General features: G+C 42.2%; 1 protein-coding gene across 8 annotated transcripts in view; it reads right to left on the bottom strand.

Moving 5' to 3' along the window:
• Nucleotides 1-252: 252 nt before the first annotated feature.
• LOC118377445 (netrin-G1-like) overlaps nucleotides 253-15,326 on the bottom strand; it is a 241,735-nt gene continuing 226,661 nt past the window's right edge. For all 8 annotated transcript variants that reach the window (XM_052483368.1, XM_052483372.1, XM_052483367.1 and 5 more), the window contains one exon: nucleotides 253-2,434. In XM_052483368.1, the coding sequence (XP_052339328.1) occupies nucleotides 2,181-2,434 (254 nt within the window). In that variant the 3' untranslated portion in view covers nucleotides 253-2,180. The remainder of the gene's footprint in view (nucleotides 2,435-15,326) is intronic.

Below are 15,326 nucleotides of genomic sequence, written 5' to 3'. Positions count from 1 at the left end.
AAATAGCATTCAAATTTCACTGGGGCTTATAGCATTCTCCATTATTAGCCTTTCCCAAGGTATTTAAAGATCTTCGCATCAGTTTATCTTTGTGCTTGGAAAAACTATTTACTACTGTTTGTTTCCTTAAAGTACATACACATTTTTAAAATGATTATTGCAGCTTGTTCACTGTTGAATTTTCAACTGAGGAACAAGCAATGATCAACACAGTTGTCTCAACTTATTTCTTAAACTTTTATTCATTTAAATTTGTCCAGTGTTAAAGCGACAAGAAAACATTTAGAATGTCCTTTTGTGGGATCTTATTACACTATAGTATACTTTAGATGTTAACCGATATTCTTTGATGCCAGCACGTTGCCAATACTGAGGAAACTCAAACTGTGCAACCAAAAGAGAAAAATAAACCAGTGAAAGAAAATAAATAACAAAAACAAAAGCTGAACAAGTCCAACACATTTCTTCTGCTTTTTAATTTTCATCTGGAGTAGATACAGTAACAAGTTGCATTTTAACACTGTTCGGCAAATAGTACAAAATAATTATTACATGTATTTTTTGCTCTGTCAAGAAAATAAATTGTAAATACACTGATGATTCTCTAAGCACTTTGTCAGCTCAAGTGAACACTAAGCTCTTTGACCAAGGTCTCAGGTAATGCAGATGTCTACAGGTCAAATAAGTACACAGGTAGTCTGGCTATCTTTTGGAGAGGGAGGATATGGGGCTATTACACATGTGCGTCACTAACACCGGACAAAAAAATCTTTCAACCGACAAGGGTTACAGAGTAACGTTCACAAAAGCACAGGTCAGTGGACAGAGGGGCTGGGTGGGACTGATGGGAGGGGACAGGTGAGGAATATAGGGAGAGAGATATAGAGAAGGATGGAGTGGGAGACAGACAGACAGAGAGAGAGAGAGAGAGAGAGAGAGAGAGAGAGAGAGAGAGAGAGAGAGAGAGAGAGAGAGAGAGAGAGAGAGAGAGAGAGAGAGAGAGAGAGAGAGAGGGAGATAGAGAGATAGAGAAAGAATAGAAAAGGAAAAAGAGAGAGCGAGAGACAATTGTATTTATTTAACTAGGCAAGTCAGTTAAGAACAGATTCTTATTTACAATGACGGCCTACACCGGCCAAACCCAGATGACGCTGGGCCAATTGTGCACCGCCCTTTGGGACTCCCAATAACGGCCTGTTGTGATACAGCCTGGTGTCTGTAGTGATGCCTCTAGCGCTAAGATGCAGTGCTTTAGACCGCTGCGCCACTCGGGAGCCCAACAGAAAGATAGCGAGACAGAGTGAAAGAGAGAGGGCGACAGAGAGATGAGAATAAGAGAGAGAGAGAAAGCAAGAGAGAGAGAGAGAGAGAGAGAGAGACAGACAGACTGAGAGAGAGAGGTGGGCAAGATTTTTGATCTCCGGATCAAAATCCGGATGGATTTCCTTATATCCACAATGCACAGACAGCAAAGACTGCTTACATTTCCTTTTTTATTTTCCCTCTGCCTCAATTTCTCTATTCAGGTTTTATTTTTCAAACAGCCTGTCTGTCCACCCTTCAGCAGCGGTAGGGACAGTTCTATGGAGTTCTTCGTCAGTCAGTCAGTCAGTTCAGCCCAGAAGCAGTTCAGTCCAGCCAGCACCAAACCCCAAAGCACCCTAAGACAGGGGCAGCTAGCAGCTGCTGGCCTTGCTAGCTAGAGCTTGCTGTCGCTTATTGGTCGCAGCTGCCGTTGCCGTGGCGATAAGAGAGGAAGTGAACAAAGTGTCTGTCATCTCCAGTCCCTCCTTTTGACAGTTAGGGGGAAAAGTCTCTGGTATGGCTTAGGTCACTGGTGTCTGTTGTTTGACTTGTTTGACGTTTTATGAAGCAAATGCTCAAGTTAAACTCTTTTTAAATATCTGGTATTTATTTTTCTTTATTGATTTCATTTTTTTAAACTCTCATTTCTATATATACTTACATTTTTTTACTCAAATTAAAGTTTTGCTTTCATTCTGGCACATTCCCTTATAGACAGCGTGTGTCCTTGCTGTGTCTGGTGGACAGCTAGTACAGTACAGTATAGTAGACTAAGCTCATGGTCGTTGTAGTTCTGGTTGTTGTTGTTGTAGAGAAGTTGGTAATTGGGTAGTTTGCTCCAACAGTTCAGTGTAGACCGTGTAGGCCTCTGGTTCTCAGAGCAGGGCGGGCCTGTAGGAGGCCTCTCTGAGCAGCGTCGAGCCCAGCAGGAGCAGCAGCAAGGTGGAGAGTGGTGTAGACGAGAGGGCGGCTTGGCCCGAGTCGGGCCCACCACAGCCACCCAGCTCCGACTCACAGCGGGGCTTCTCACACAGCAGGCCCGTGAATGCTGCGGTACACTGGCACCGCACGTTGTTCAGACACACACCGCCGTTCTGGCAGCGCAGGAGCTCGTTGTCACACACTCGGGCTGAGAGAGAGATGGAGAGATATGTGAGACACATACACACACCTGGAGCAGAGTACTGTGCACTGCTCACTACCCCGGCTGTTATGTTGATTTACAAATCGTACTGTTATCTGAGCTGATCTCCACTCCAGTGAGCGCAATAAGAAAGGGATAGTCAACGAGGGGCTATGTGTTCTTTGAAAAATAATGAACGACGTGGAAGGTGTGTTCCATGAAGCGCTAGCGGAGGGGAACTGACCTTTCACAGAGTATTGTTATTTTCCAGAGAACGCATAGAGCCCCAAGTTGACTATCCCTTTCATACCATGGCTATAATTTAACACATTTGCCGCTATAAATGTTTTCATTTGCAGGTAAAAATGTGTTCAACATCCACTGAAGTAGCTAGCAAGTTTGCTTAGCATTAAGTTGAATTATGCATTTTAGCTACTTTGCAGATCAATCATGACTATGACAGTAACGCATCACATGCAGCACAACCAGTGCAGTAATAAAAAAGAACATTAATGAATGTCAGGGATTTATACTGGTTAGTAAAAAACAACAAATACAAAATCTCACTGATGTGTAATTTTAGTCAAAAAAGAAAAAAGAACATAACATCAATTTCAAACCATCCGATTCCCACAATATTGACCACAGGATAAGAATGGTAGAAGAAGACTATAATCTCATTATTACCAAACATTTTTGACCAGACATTTATTCTGACCATGCTGTTGTGGCACAGTTGTCACACTGCCAGTTAGTTGCATTGCAGTAAGGTAACAGTTTCATTCCCAACATGATTTTGTCAAATACGTTCTACAGTTCATGTCAACTCCTGTTGTAGTGAATACAACTGGTTGTTGTGTTGGTCAAAATGAAGGGCTGGTCTTTCAGCACAATCTATGAAATTCTGGCATGAATAATTTTCTTCTTCCAGTTTCAAAACAGGTAACTGCATTCTATAATAGATAGAGAACCTAAAATAAACTAAAAGTATTTGTAACATTTGCAAGCACTATGCAAAATAGAAATAATTTTTTACAATTCTAGGTTTTAAGTCCACTTCTAGAGACAATTCATATATTTTTTGCATAACGCACTTGATCATTGTGTCTTTCTCAAACGTTCCTCCCCAATCTGAATGTGTTCCTTTTATCATTCCCATTACATTAATTACCAAAATGGTGAAGGGGCCATTTGTCATGCGTCATTTTGCAGTGATATACTAGGATCCCACTGAAGGGTCTACACCACGTGATGAATCGTAGCTCGGCACAAACTTTCTCACAGCCCGTGGGCATTTCCAAAACACTGAACTGACTTTATATGAGTTGAGTTGAGAGTTAGGTGGGAATGGGTATATTTAGAGCCGGGGACACCAAGGCCAGTCTATTCCCATCGGAGCTTAGCTGTCAAGCAAGCTGCAGGCAAACAAACCAACAAACCCAACCCAGCCCAGCACAGAACTAACAAACCAACCGATGGAGAGAGACAAATAAACAGTGAAAAACAAGCAGGCTAGGGCCAGACCACCTCAATGCAGCACAACAAGAGAGAGATGGAGCTCATTTGGCCTTTTCATGAAAGGGGAAAACATTGTGACAGTTGAATGTTCCCCCCCCTGAAATATTTTGAAAAGCAAATATTACAAGAATAACTGACACTGATCCTTCTTCACACTTCTTTTCATATCCACAGCTGCAGGTATGAACTTTAGTTTTTTAAAACATCTTTAAAGCCTATATTTGATTTAGAAATAGTCTGTTCAACCCAACAGGGTTTAATGGACCGGTACACTGTCAAAAGACTACAAGTCCCAGACTCCAATCATGGGTTTGTGTTCATCATCAAGCATGTCCAACACAGTTTTTTCCTTTACAATGCTAATGAATCTTTTCCCTGTAAACTATCAAGCAACTGTTTACTATCATGGACGTGAAAAAAAGAACGAGACAGAAAATACCTGTTAACGACTATTAACGCAACGTTACCAAGGCAATCCTCAAATGGACGACTTGATATTAACAGACAATTTGACACATGACAATGACATCACTGGTTCATTTATGAGTCAGGAATCTTTTGTTTTATCCTCTGCACTGTCTGGTTCAGCAAATACTATCAGGGAAGCAGGCAGGCAGACCAACTTGGTAATGGGGTGTGCGTTCCCCTCAAGATTTCATTGAGAGTAATCAAGTGAATTAATTAAAAAGACATGTTTTACCCCTAGGGTCCCTGAAGTAATCCTGACATGGACAAGACTCTATTAATTAAACATCAACCTTTCGTTTTGTCCATACATTTTTATCTCCAATTGCCCTTTGCAAAAATATGATTATTTTGCAAGAGGGGCCTTATTGGTTTTGTCCTGACAAAGGATGGTGTGCGCATATTAATTCTCTATCTACAGGCAATGCATTCTGATGAGACTTGTAGGTCCTAGAAATATGTTATTCGTACCACGTAGATAATGCTTCTTACTGATACTCTAATAATACAACAGGGTTTGGATTAAGGGCCAGAAATGCAGTGGAAGGAAAAGAGCAGCCATTAACCACTGAACCACTTAACACTGACAGATCAATACCAAAAGTGTTACCAGAGAGTTGGTAGAAGAGGGTGAAGAGAGCAGTAATGGTGACAGTTAAATGAAGTGATGGTAAACTTGGACAGAGTTCTAAAGACTACATTAGTCAGACTAAAAGAGGTGGGATAGATTCTGCTTTCTGTGTTGAGAGGCCTGACCTGAAAATAATTCATTCTCGCTGCAGGAAGTTACTTTTTTTTTGTTTTTCTATCCCCGTCTTCCAATGGAGAAGGCTACTTACTCTCTTATATCTCTCTCTATTTCTCTCTCTCTCTCTCTCTCTCTCTCTCTCTCTCTCTCTCTCTATATATATATATATATATATATCTTTCTCTCTCTTCTCCCTCTCTGTCTGTCTCTCTCCTATGCCTCTCCCTCCCTCCTCTGTCTCCCTGTCCCCTCAAGCCCGACCAGGGTGCTGAGCCCAGGAGATGTTGCCTTCCTACCTGTGATGTATTACCCCTGGGAGAGTTCCTGGTCCACCTTGGACACGCATCTCTTTGTGTCTCTGTTACCTTCACATTGGCCCACTGCTCACAGCACAGGCTTAGGGGTTGGAGCTGAGCAACACTAAGTAAGGATACAGTTGTTCCAATAACTCTATTAGTGGCTATACAAAATGAGGGAGGACAATTATTTTTTTAATGAGCATGGCCTTATTTATATTTTGGTAATTCGTATTCCATTCATCCTGCTTAATGTAACATTAGGAAGTTTTAGCCAGCAGGATACCACCCTGCATCCCACTGCTGGCTTGCCTCTGAAGGTAAGTAGGATTGATCCTGGTCGGTCCCTGGATCGGAGACCAGATGCTGCTTGAAGTGGTGTTGGAGAGCCAGTAGGAGGCACTCTTTCCTCTAGTCTAAAAAAATGATTGGGGACACTGCCCTGTGTAGGGTGCCATCTTTTGGATGGGACGTTAAAAGGATGACCTGACTCTCTGTGGTCACTAAAGATCCCATGGCACTTATAGTAAGAGTAGGGGTGTTAAACCCGGTATCGTGGCTAAATTCCCAATCTGGCCTTCATACCATCATGGTCACCTAATCATCCCCAGCCTCCAATTGATTCATTCACCCCCCTTTCTCTCCCCTGTAACTATTCCCCAGGTCGTTGCTGTAAATGAGAATGTGTTCACAGTCAACTTAATTGGTAAAATAAGGATTAAATAAATAAAATAAAATTGGCTACAACATGATACTCAAATTTTCCCTATACAAATTCAGCCATGTTTATCCCTGTTTGCATTTGTTTAAGAAAGTTTTTCAGCAGAATAGGTGGAATGAATACACCCCTGATCACACACAAACACAGTTCACTTTCATAGCAGCAACATACAAGCAGCATGATCACTTTGATTGTTGCATGCAATAATTCTTCTCGCATCTTCGTGCTCTCCTCCTCTAACCTTTTCCCTTCACTTTTGGACTTCAGTGCACAACACATCAGCTGTCTATGATCAGATGAAAAAACCATTCCAAGCCAAACCTTCATATCATAACCACTCACCGCTACACACAGCCTACATCATTGTCACCATTATTAGCTAACGTCATAGTCAATATAGCTACTAAAACTGACGCGTTGGTAAACCTGCTACAATCATGCAGTACAGTGTACAGTCAGAAAGCAGTTTAGCAGTTACACCGAGGGCCCTGGTGGCAATAAATTCATAAAACCAAAAGCTTACCTTGACTTGGAAGAGTTCCCATGTTGGGTAGCCATAGCCAGCTAGCTAACATAGCATACTTCTCTGTTTGAGCTGGGTGTTTGAGTAGGCTAGATGAGTAGGCTAGCTGCATTCACTAGCTTAGAGAAAGTGAAAAAATATACACAACGAAATATAGCTAGCTCTCTCTCTCTCTTGCTTCTTCTTCAAGAAATCAATTTGTTCAAAATTGTTTAACTATTGTATTTTTCTTTCTTTAAGTCAACTACTCAACACATTATATGCACTGCAGTGCTAGCTAGCTGTAGCTTATGCTTACAGTACTAGATTAATTAATGATCCTGTAATTGGGTGGACAACATGTTAGTTCATGCTGCAAGACCTCTGATAGGTTTGAGAACGTCCTCTGGATGTTGTCATAATTACTGTCTAAGTCGATGGAAGTGGTTGAGAACCATTAGCCTCCTAGGTTTAGTATATAAATCAATGTACCCAGAGGAGGACGGAAACCAGCTGTCCTCCGGCTACAGCATAGTCCTACCCTACACAGTGCTTTCAAATCAAATCAAATCAAATCATATTTTATTGGTCACATATATGTGTTTAGCAGATGTTATTGTGGTTGTAGTGAAATTCTTGTAAAAAATGTTTTCCCTAGGGGCTAGAAGCACGGCTGCCATTGGTGCCATTTTCCTTACACGCATTTGAGGTAGGCCTTCATTGCAAAACAGCAATCAGTTATTTGGTGACGTGAATATATTTGGAATAGTTTTATGTAAAAATGTTCAGGTTTTTTATGTTTCACAATTTTTATTTTTATGAAATTCTATGAAGAGGATGGTCCTCCCCTTCCTCCACTGAGGAGCCTCCACTGAGATCAATATTCATCAAGGCGTCTTTTTCAGCCTGGGGATTAGTATGACAAAATAATTCAAGAAAACTGTGGTCAAGGACAAGGCAGAGTTGAAATTATCATCTGAAAATAGTCAAGGCCACACTAAATAATGGGTTCTAAACTGAAGAGACAGTCGAGGAGGTACAGGTAAACTAAACCTGAAGAGACAGTCGAGAAGGAAAAGGTAAACTATAACTGAAGAGAGAGTTGAGGAAGAACAGGTAAACTAAAACTGAAGAGACAGTCGAGGAAGAAGAGTTCAACTATAACTGAAGAGACAGTCGAGGAGGAAGAGGTAAATTATAACTGAAGAGACAGTCGAGGAGGAAGAGGTAAACTAAAACTGAAGAGACAGTCGAGGAGGAACAGGTCAACTAAAACTGAAGAGACAGTCGAGGAGGAAAAGGAAAACTAAAACTGAAGAGACAGTCGAGGAAGAATAGGTAAACTACAACTGAAGAGACAGTCAACGAGGAAGAGGTCAACTAAAACTGAAGAGACAGTCGAGGAGGAAGATGTAAACTAGAACTGAAGAGAGAGTCGAGGATGTCACGACTTCCACCGAACTCGGTTCCTCTCCTTGTTCGTGTGGCGTTCGGCGTCACCGGTCTTCTAGTCATCGTCGATCCATTTTTCATTTTCCATTTGTTTTGTCTTCCTACGCACCTGGTTTTCATTTCCCTCCTTTATTGCTGTGTATTTAACCCTCTTTTCCCCCCACGTCTTTGTGTGGAATTGTTTGTTGTAAGTGCTTGTGCACATGTTTACTGGTGCGTGACGGGTTTTGCACCCATATCGGTGATTTCTTTATGCCGTTGTTCTTTTTGTATTACACTGCTCCCGGTACTACCTAGTTCTGCTCTCCTGCGTCTGACTTCCCTAACACCAGATACGCACCCCTTACAGAGGAGGAACAGGTAAACTAAAACTGAAGAGACAGTCGAGGAGGAACAGGTAAACTAAAACTGAAGAGATAGTCGAGGAGGAAGAGGTCAACTAAAACTGAAGAGACAGTCGAGGAGGAAGAGATAAACTATAACTGAAGAGACAGTCGAGGAGGAAGAGATAAACTATAACTGAAGAGACAGTCGAGGAGGAACAGGTAAACTAAAACTGAAGAGACAGTCAAGGAAGAAGAGGTAAACTATAACTGAAGAGACAGTCGAGGAGGAAGAGGTAAACTATAACTGAAGAGACAGTCGAGGAGGAACAGGTAAACTAAAACTGAAGAGACAGTCGAGGAAGAAGAGGTAAACTAAAACTGAAGAGACAGTCGAGGAAGAAGAGGTAAACTATAACTGAAGAGACAGTCGAGGAGGAAGAGGTAAACTATAACTGAAGAGACAGTCGAGGAGGAACAGGTAAAATATAACTGAAGAGACAGTCGAGGAGGAACAGGTAAACTAAAACTGAAGAGACAGTCGAGGAGGAACAGGTAAACTAAAACTGAAGAGACAGTCGAGGAAGAAGAGGTAAACTATAACTGAAGAGACAGTCGAGGAGGAAGAGGTAAACTAAAACTGAAGAGACAGTCGAGGAGGAACAGGTAAACTAAAACTGAAGAGACAGTCGAGGAGGAACAGGTAAACTAAAACTGAAGAGACAGTCAAGGAAGAAGAGGTAAACTATAACTGAAGAGACAGTCGAGGAGGAAGAGGTAAACTATAACTGAAGAGACAGTCGAGGAGGAACAGGTAAACTAAAACTGAAGAGACAGTCGAGGAAGAAGAGGTAAACTAAAACTGAAGAGACAGTCGAGGAAGAAGAGGTAAACTATAACTGAAGAGACAGTCGAGGAGGAACAGGTAAACTATAACTGAAGAGACAGTCGAGGAGGAACAGGTAAACTAAAACTGAAGAGACAGTCGAGGAGGAACAGGTAAACTAAAACTGAAGAGACAGTCGAGGAAGAAGAGGTAAACTATAACTGAAGAGACAGTCGAGGAGGAAGAGGTAAACTAAAACTGAAGAGACAGTCGAGGAGGAACAGGTAAACTAAAACTGAAGAGACAGTCGAGGAGGAACAGGTAAACTATAACTGAAGAGACAGTCGAGGACGAAGATGTAAACTAAAACTGAAGAGACAGTTGAGGAGAAGGGTCAACTAAAACTGAAGAGACAGTCGAGGACGAAGACGGAAACAATAACTGAAGAGACAGTCGAGGAGGAACGGGTCAACTAAAACTGAAGAGACAGTCGAGGAAGAACAGGTCAACTATAACTGAATAGACAGTCGAGGAGGAAGAGGTAAACTATAACTGAAGAGACAGTCGAGGAGGAACAGGTAATCTAAAACTGAAAAGACAGTCGAGGAAGAACAGGTCAACTGTAACTGAAGAGACAGTCGAGGACGAAGATGTAAACTAAAACTGAAGAGACAGTCGAGGAGGAAGAGGTAAACTATAACTGAGGAGACAGTCGAGGAGGAAGATGTAAACTAAAACTGAAGAGACAGTCGAGGAGGAAGAGGTCAACTAAAACTGAAGAGACAGTCGAGGAGGAAGAGGTAAACTATAACTGAAGAGACAGTCGAGGAGGAACGGGTCAACTAAAACTGAAGAGACAGTCGAGGAAGAACAGGTCAACTATAACTGAAGACACAGTCGAGGACGAAGATGTAAACTAAAACTGAAGAGACAGTCGAGGAGGAAGAGGTCAACTAAAACTGAAGAGACAGTCGAGGACGAAGATGTAAACTAAAACTGAAGAGACAGTCAAAGGGGAATATATGAACTAAAACTGAAGAGACAGTCGAGGAGGAACAGGTAAACTAAAACTGAAGAGACAGTCGAGGACGATGACGGAAACTATAACTGAAGAGACAGTCGAGGAGGAACGGGTCAACTAAAACTGAAGAGACAGTCGAGGAAGAACAGGTCAACTATAACTGAAGAGACAGTCGAGGACGAAGATGTAAACTAAAACTGAAGAGACAGTCGAGGAGGAAGAGGTCAACTAAAACTGAAGAGACAGTCGAGGAGGAAGAGGTAAACTATAACTAAAGAGACAGTCGAGGAGGAACGGGTCAACTAAAACTGAAGAGACAGTCGAGGAAGAACAGGTCAACTATAACTGAAGACACAGCGAGGAGGAAGAGGTAAACTTTAACTGAAGAGACAGTCAAGGAGGAAGAGGTAAACTAAAACTGAAGAGACAGTCGAGGAGGAACAGGTAATCTAAAACTGAAAAGACAGTCGAGGAAGAACAGGTAAACTAAAACTGAAGAAACAGTCGAAGGGGAATAGATAAACTAAAACTGAAGAGACAGTCGAGGAGGAAGAGGTAAACTATAACTGAAGAAACAGTCGAAGGGGAATTGATTAACTAAAACTGAAGAGACAGTCGAGGAGGAAGAGGTAACCTATGACTGAAGAAACAGTCGAAGGGGAATTGATTAACTAAAACTGAAGAGACAGTCGAGGAGGAAGAGGTAAACTGAAACTGAAGAGACAGTCGAGGAGGAACAGGTAAACTAAAACTGAAGAGACAGTCGAGGACGATGACGGAAACTATAACTGAAGAGACAGTCGAGGAGGAACGGGTCAACTAAAACTGAAGAGACAGTCGAGGAAGAACAGGTCAACTATAACTGAAGAGACAGTCGAGGACGAAGATGTAAACTAAAACTGAAGAGACAGTCGAGGAGGAAGAGGTCAACTAAAACTGAAGAGACAGTCGAGGAGGAAGAGGTAAACTATAACTGAAGAGACAGTCGAGGAGGAACGGGTCAACTAAAACTGAAGAGACAGTCGAGGAAGAACAGGTCAACTATAACTGAAGAGACAGTCGAGGAGGAAGAGGTCAACTAAAACTGAAGAGACAGTCGAGGAGGAAGAGGTAAACTATAACTGAAGAGACAGTCAAGGAGGAAGAGGTAAACTAAAACTGAAGAGACAGTCGAGGAGGAACAGGTAATCTAAAACTGAAAAGACAGTCGAGGAAGAACAGGTAAACTAAAACTGAAGAAACAGTCGAAGGGGAATAGATAAACTAAAACTGAAGAGACAGTCGAGGAGGAAGAGGTAAACTATAACTGAAGAGACAGTCGAGGAGGAACGGGTCAACTAAAACTGAAGAGACAGTCGAGGAAGAACAGGTCAACTATAACTGAAGACACAGTCGAGGACGAAGATGTAAACTAAAACTGAAGAGACAGTCGAGGAGGAAGAGGTCAACTAAAACTGAAGAGACAGTCGAGGACGAAGATGTAAACTAAAACTGAAGAGACAGTCAAAGGGGAATATATGAACTAAAACTGAAGAGACAGTCGAGGAGGAACAGGTAAACTAAAACTGAAGAGACAGTCGAGGACGATGAGGAAACTATAACTGAAGAGACAGTCGAGGAGGAACGGGTCAACTAAAACTGAAGAGACAGTCGAGGAAGAACAGGTCAACTATAACTGAAGAGACAGTCGAGGACGAAGATGTAAACTAAAACTGAAGAGACAGTCGAGGAGGAAGAGGTCAACTAAAACTGAAGAGACAGTCGAGGAGGAAGAGGTAAACTATAACTGAAGAGACAGTCGAGGAGGAACGGGTCAACTAAAACTGAAGAGACAGTCGAGGAAGAACAGGTCAACTATAACTGAAGACACAGCGAGGAGGAAGAGGTAAACTTTAACTGAAGAGACAGTCAAGGAGGAAGAGGTAAACTAAAACTGAAGAGACAGTCGAGGAGGAACAGGTAATCTAAAACTGAAAAGACAGTCGAGGAAGAACAGGTAAACTAAAACTGAAGAAACAGTCGAAGGGGAATAGATAAACTAAAACTGAAGAGACAGTCGAGGAGGAAGAGGTAAACTATAACTGAAGAAACAGTCGAAGGGGAATTGATTAACTAAAACTGAAGAGACAGTCGAGGAGGAAGAGGTAACCTATGACTGAAGAAACAGTCGAAGGGGAATTTATTAACTAAAACTGAAGAGACAGTCGAGGAGGAAGAGGTAAACTGAAACTGAAGAGACAGTCGAGGAGGAAGAGGTAAACTATAACTGAAGAGACAGTCAAGGAGGAAGAGGTAAACTAAAACTGAAGAGACAGTCGAGGAGGAACAGGTAATCTAAAACTGAAAAGACAGTCGAGGAAGAACAGGTAAACTAAAACTGAAGAAACAGTCGAAGGGGAATAGATAAACTAAAACTGAAGAGACAGTCGAGGAGGAACGGGTCAACTAAAACTGAAGAGACAGTCGAAGGGGAATTGATTAACTAAAACTGAAGAGACAGTCGAGGATGAAGACGGAAACTATAACTGAAGAGACAGTCGAGGAGGAAGAGGTAAACTATAACTGAAGAGACAGTCGAGGAGGAAGAGGTAAACTGAAACTGAAGAGACAGTCGAGGAGGAAGAGGTAAACTATAACTGAAGAGACAGTTGAGGAGGAAGAGGTAAACTGAAACTGAAGAGACAGTCGAGGAGGAAGAGGTAAACTATAACTGAAGTGACAGTCGAGGAGGAACAGGTCATCTAAAACTGAAAAGACAGTCGAGGAAGAACAGGTCAACTATAACTGAAGAGACAGTCGAGGACGAAGATGTAAACTAAAACTGAAGAGACAGTCGAAGGGGAATATATGAACTAAAACTGAAGAGACAGTCGAGGAGGAACAGGTAAACTATAACTGAAGAGACAGTCGAGGAGAAAGGTCAACTAAAACTGAAGAGACAGTCGAGGCCGAAGACGGAAACAATAACTGAAGAGACAGTCGAGGAGGAACGGGTCAACTAAAACTGAAGAGACTGTCGAGGAAGAACAGGTCAACTATAACTGAAGACACAGTCGAGGACGAAGATGTAAACTAAAACTGAAGAGACAGTCGAAGAGGAAGAGGTCAACTAAAACTGAAGAGACAGTCGAGGAGGAAGAGGTAAACTATAACTGAAGAGACAGTCGAGGAGGAAGAGGAAAACTGAAACTGAAGAGACAGTCGAGGAGGAAGAGGTAAACTATAACTGAAGAGACAGTCGAGGAGGAAGAGGTAAACTGAAACTGAAGAGACAGTCGAGGAGGAAGAGGTAAACTATAACTGAAATGACAGTCGAGGAGGAACAGGTCATCTAAAACTGAAAAGACAGTCGAGGAAGAACAGGTCAACTATAACTGAAGAGACAGTCGAGGACGAAGATGTAAACTAAAACTGAAGAGACAGTCGAAGGGGAATATATGAACTAAAACTGAAGAGACAGTCGAGGAGGAACAGGTAAACTATAACTGAAGAGACAGTCGAGGAGAAAGGTCAACTAAAACTGAAGAGACAGTCGAGGACGAAGACGGAAACTATAACTGAAGAGACAGTCGAGGAGGAACGGGTCAACTAAAACTGAAGAGACAGTCGAGGAAGAACAGGTCAACTATAACTGAAGAGACAGTCGAGGAGGAAGAGGTAAACTATAACTGAAGAGACAGTCGAGGAGGAAGAGGTAAACTAAAACTGAAGAGACAGTCGAGGAGGAACAGGTAAACTATAACTAAAGAGACAGTCGAGGAGAAAGGTCAACTAAAACTGAAGAGACAGTCGAGGACGAAGATGGAAACTATAACTGAAGAGACAGTCGAGAAGGAAGAGGTAAACTAAAACTGAAGAGACAGTCGAGGAGGAAGAGGTAAACTATAACTGAAGAGACAGTCGAGGAGGAAGAAGAGACAGTCGAGGTAAACTGAAACTGAAGAGACAGTCGATGAGGAACAGGTAAACTATAACTGAAGAGACAGTCGAGGAGAAAGGTCAACTAAAACTGAAGAGACAGTCGAGGAGGAAGAGGTAAACAATAACTGAAGAGACAGTCGAGGAGGAACGGGTCAACTAAAACTGAAGAGACTGTCGAGGAAGAACAGGTCAACTATAACTGAAGACACAGTCGAGGACGAAGATGTAAACTAAAACTGAAGAGACAGTCGAAGGGAAGAGGTCAACTAAAACTGAAGAGACAGTCGAGGAGGAAGAGGTAAACTATAACTGAAGAGACAGTCGAGGAGGAGAGAGAAAACTGAAACTGAAGTAAACTAAAACTGAAGAGACAGTCGAGGAGGAAGAGGTAAACTATAAACTGAAGAGACAGTCGAGGAGGAAGAGGTAAACTGAAACTGAAGAGACAGTCTGAGGAGGAAGAGGTAAACTATAACTGAAGAGACAGTCGAGGAGGAAGAGGTAAACTAAAACTGAAGAGACAGTCGACTGAAACTGAAGAGACAGTCGAGGAGGAAGAGGTAAACTATAAACTGAAGAGACAGTCTGAAGAGACAGTCGAGGAGGAAGACGGTAAACTAAACTGAAGAGACAGTGACAGTAAGAGACAGTCGAGGAGAACAGGTCAACTAAAACTGAAGAGACAGTCGAGGAAGAACAGGTCAACTAAACTGAAGAGACAGTCGAGGACGAAGATGTAAACTAAAACTGAAGAGACAGTCGAAGGGGAACTATCGAAACTAAAACTGAAGAGACAGTCGAGGAGGAAGAGGTAAACTATAACTGAAGAGACAGTCGAGGAGAAAGGTCAACAAAACTGAAGAGACAGTCGAGGACGAAGACGGAAACTATAACTGAAGAGACAGTCGAGGAGGAACGGGTCAACTAAAACTGAAGAGACAGTCGAGGAAAGAGGTCAACTAAAACTGAAGAGACAGTCGAGGAGGAAGAGGTAAACTAAAACTGAAGAGACAGTCGAGGAGGAAGAGGTAAACTATAACTGAAGAGACAGTCGAGGAGGAAGAGGTAAACTAGAGACAGTCGAGGAGGAAGAGGTAAACTGAAG

Source organism: Oncorhynchus keta, chromosome 28 (assembly GCF_023373465.1).
Source record: "Oncorhynchus keta strain PuntledgeMale-10-30-2019 chromosome 28, Oket_V2, whole genome shotgun sequence".
Lineage (NCBI taxonomy): Eukaryota > Metazoa > Chordata > Actinopteri > Salmoniformes > Salmonidae > Oncorhynchus > Oncorhynchus keta.
This window is presented reverse-complemented; position numbering and strand designations above follow the sequence as displayed.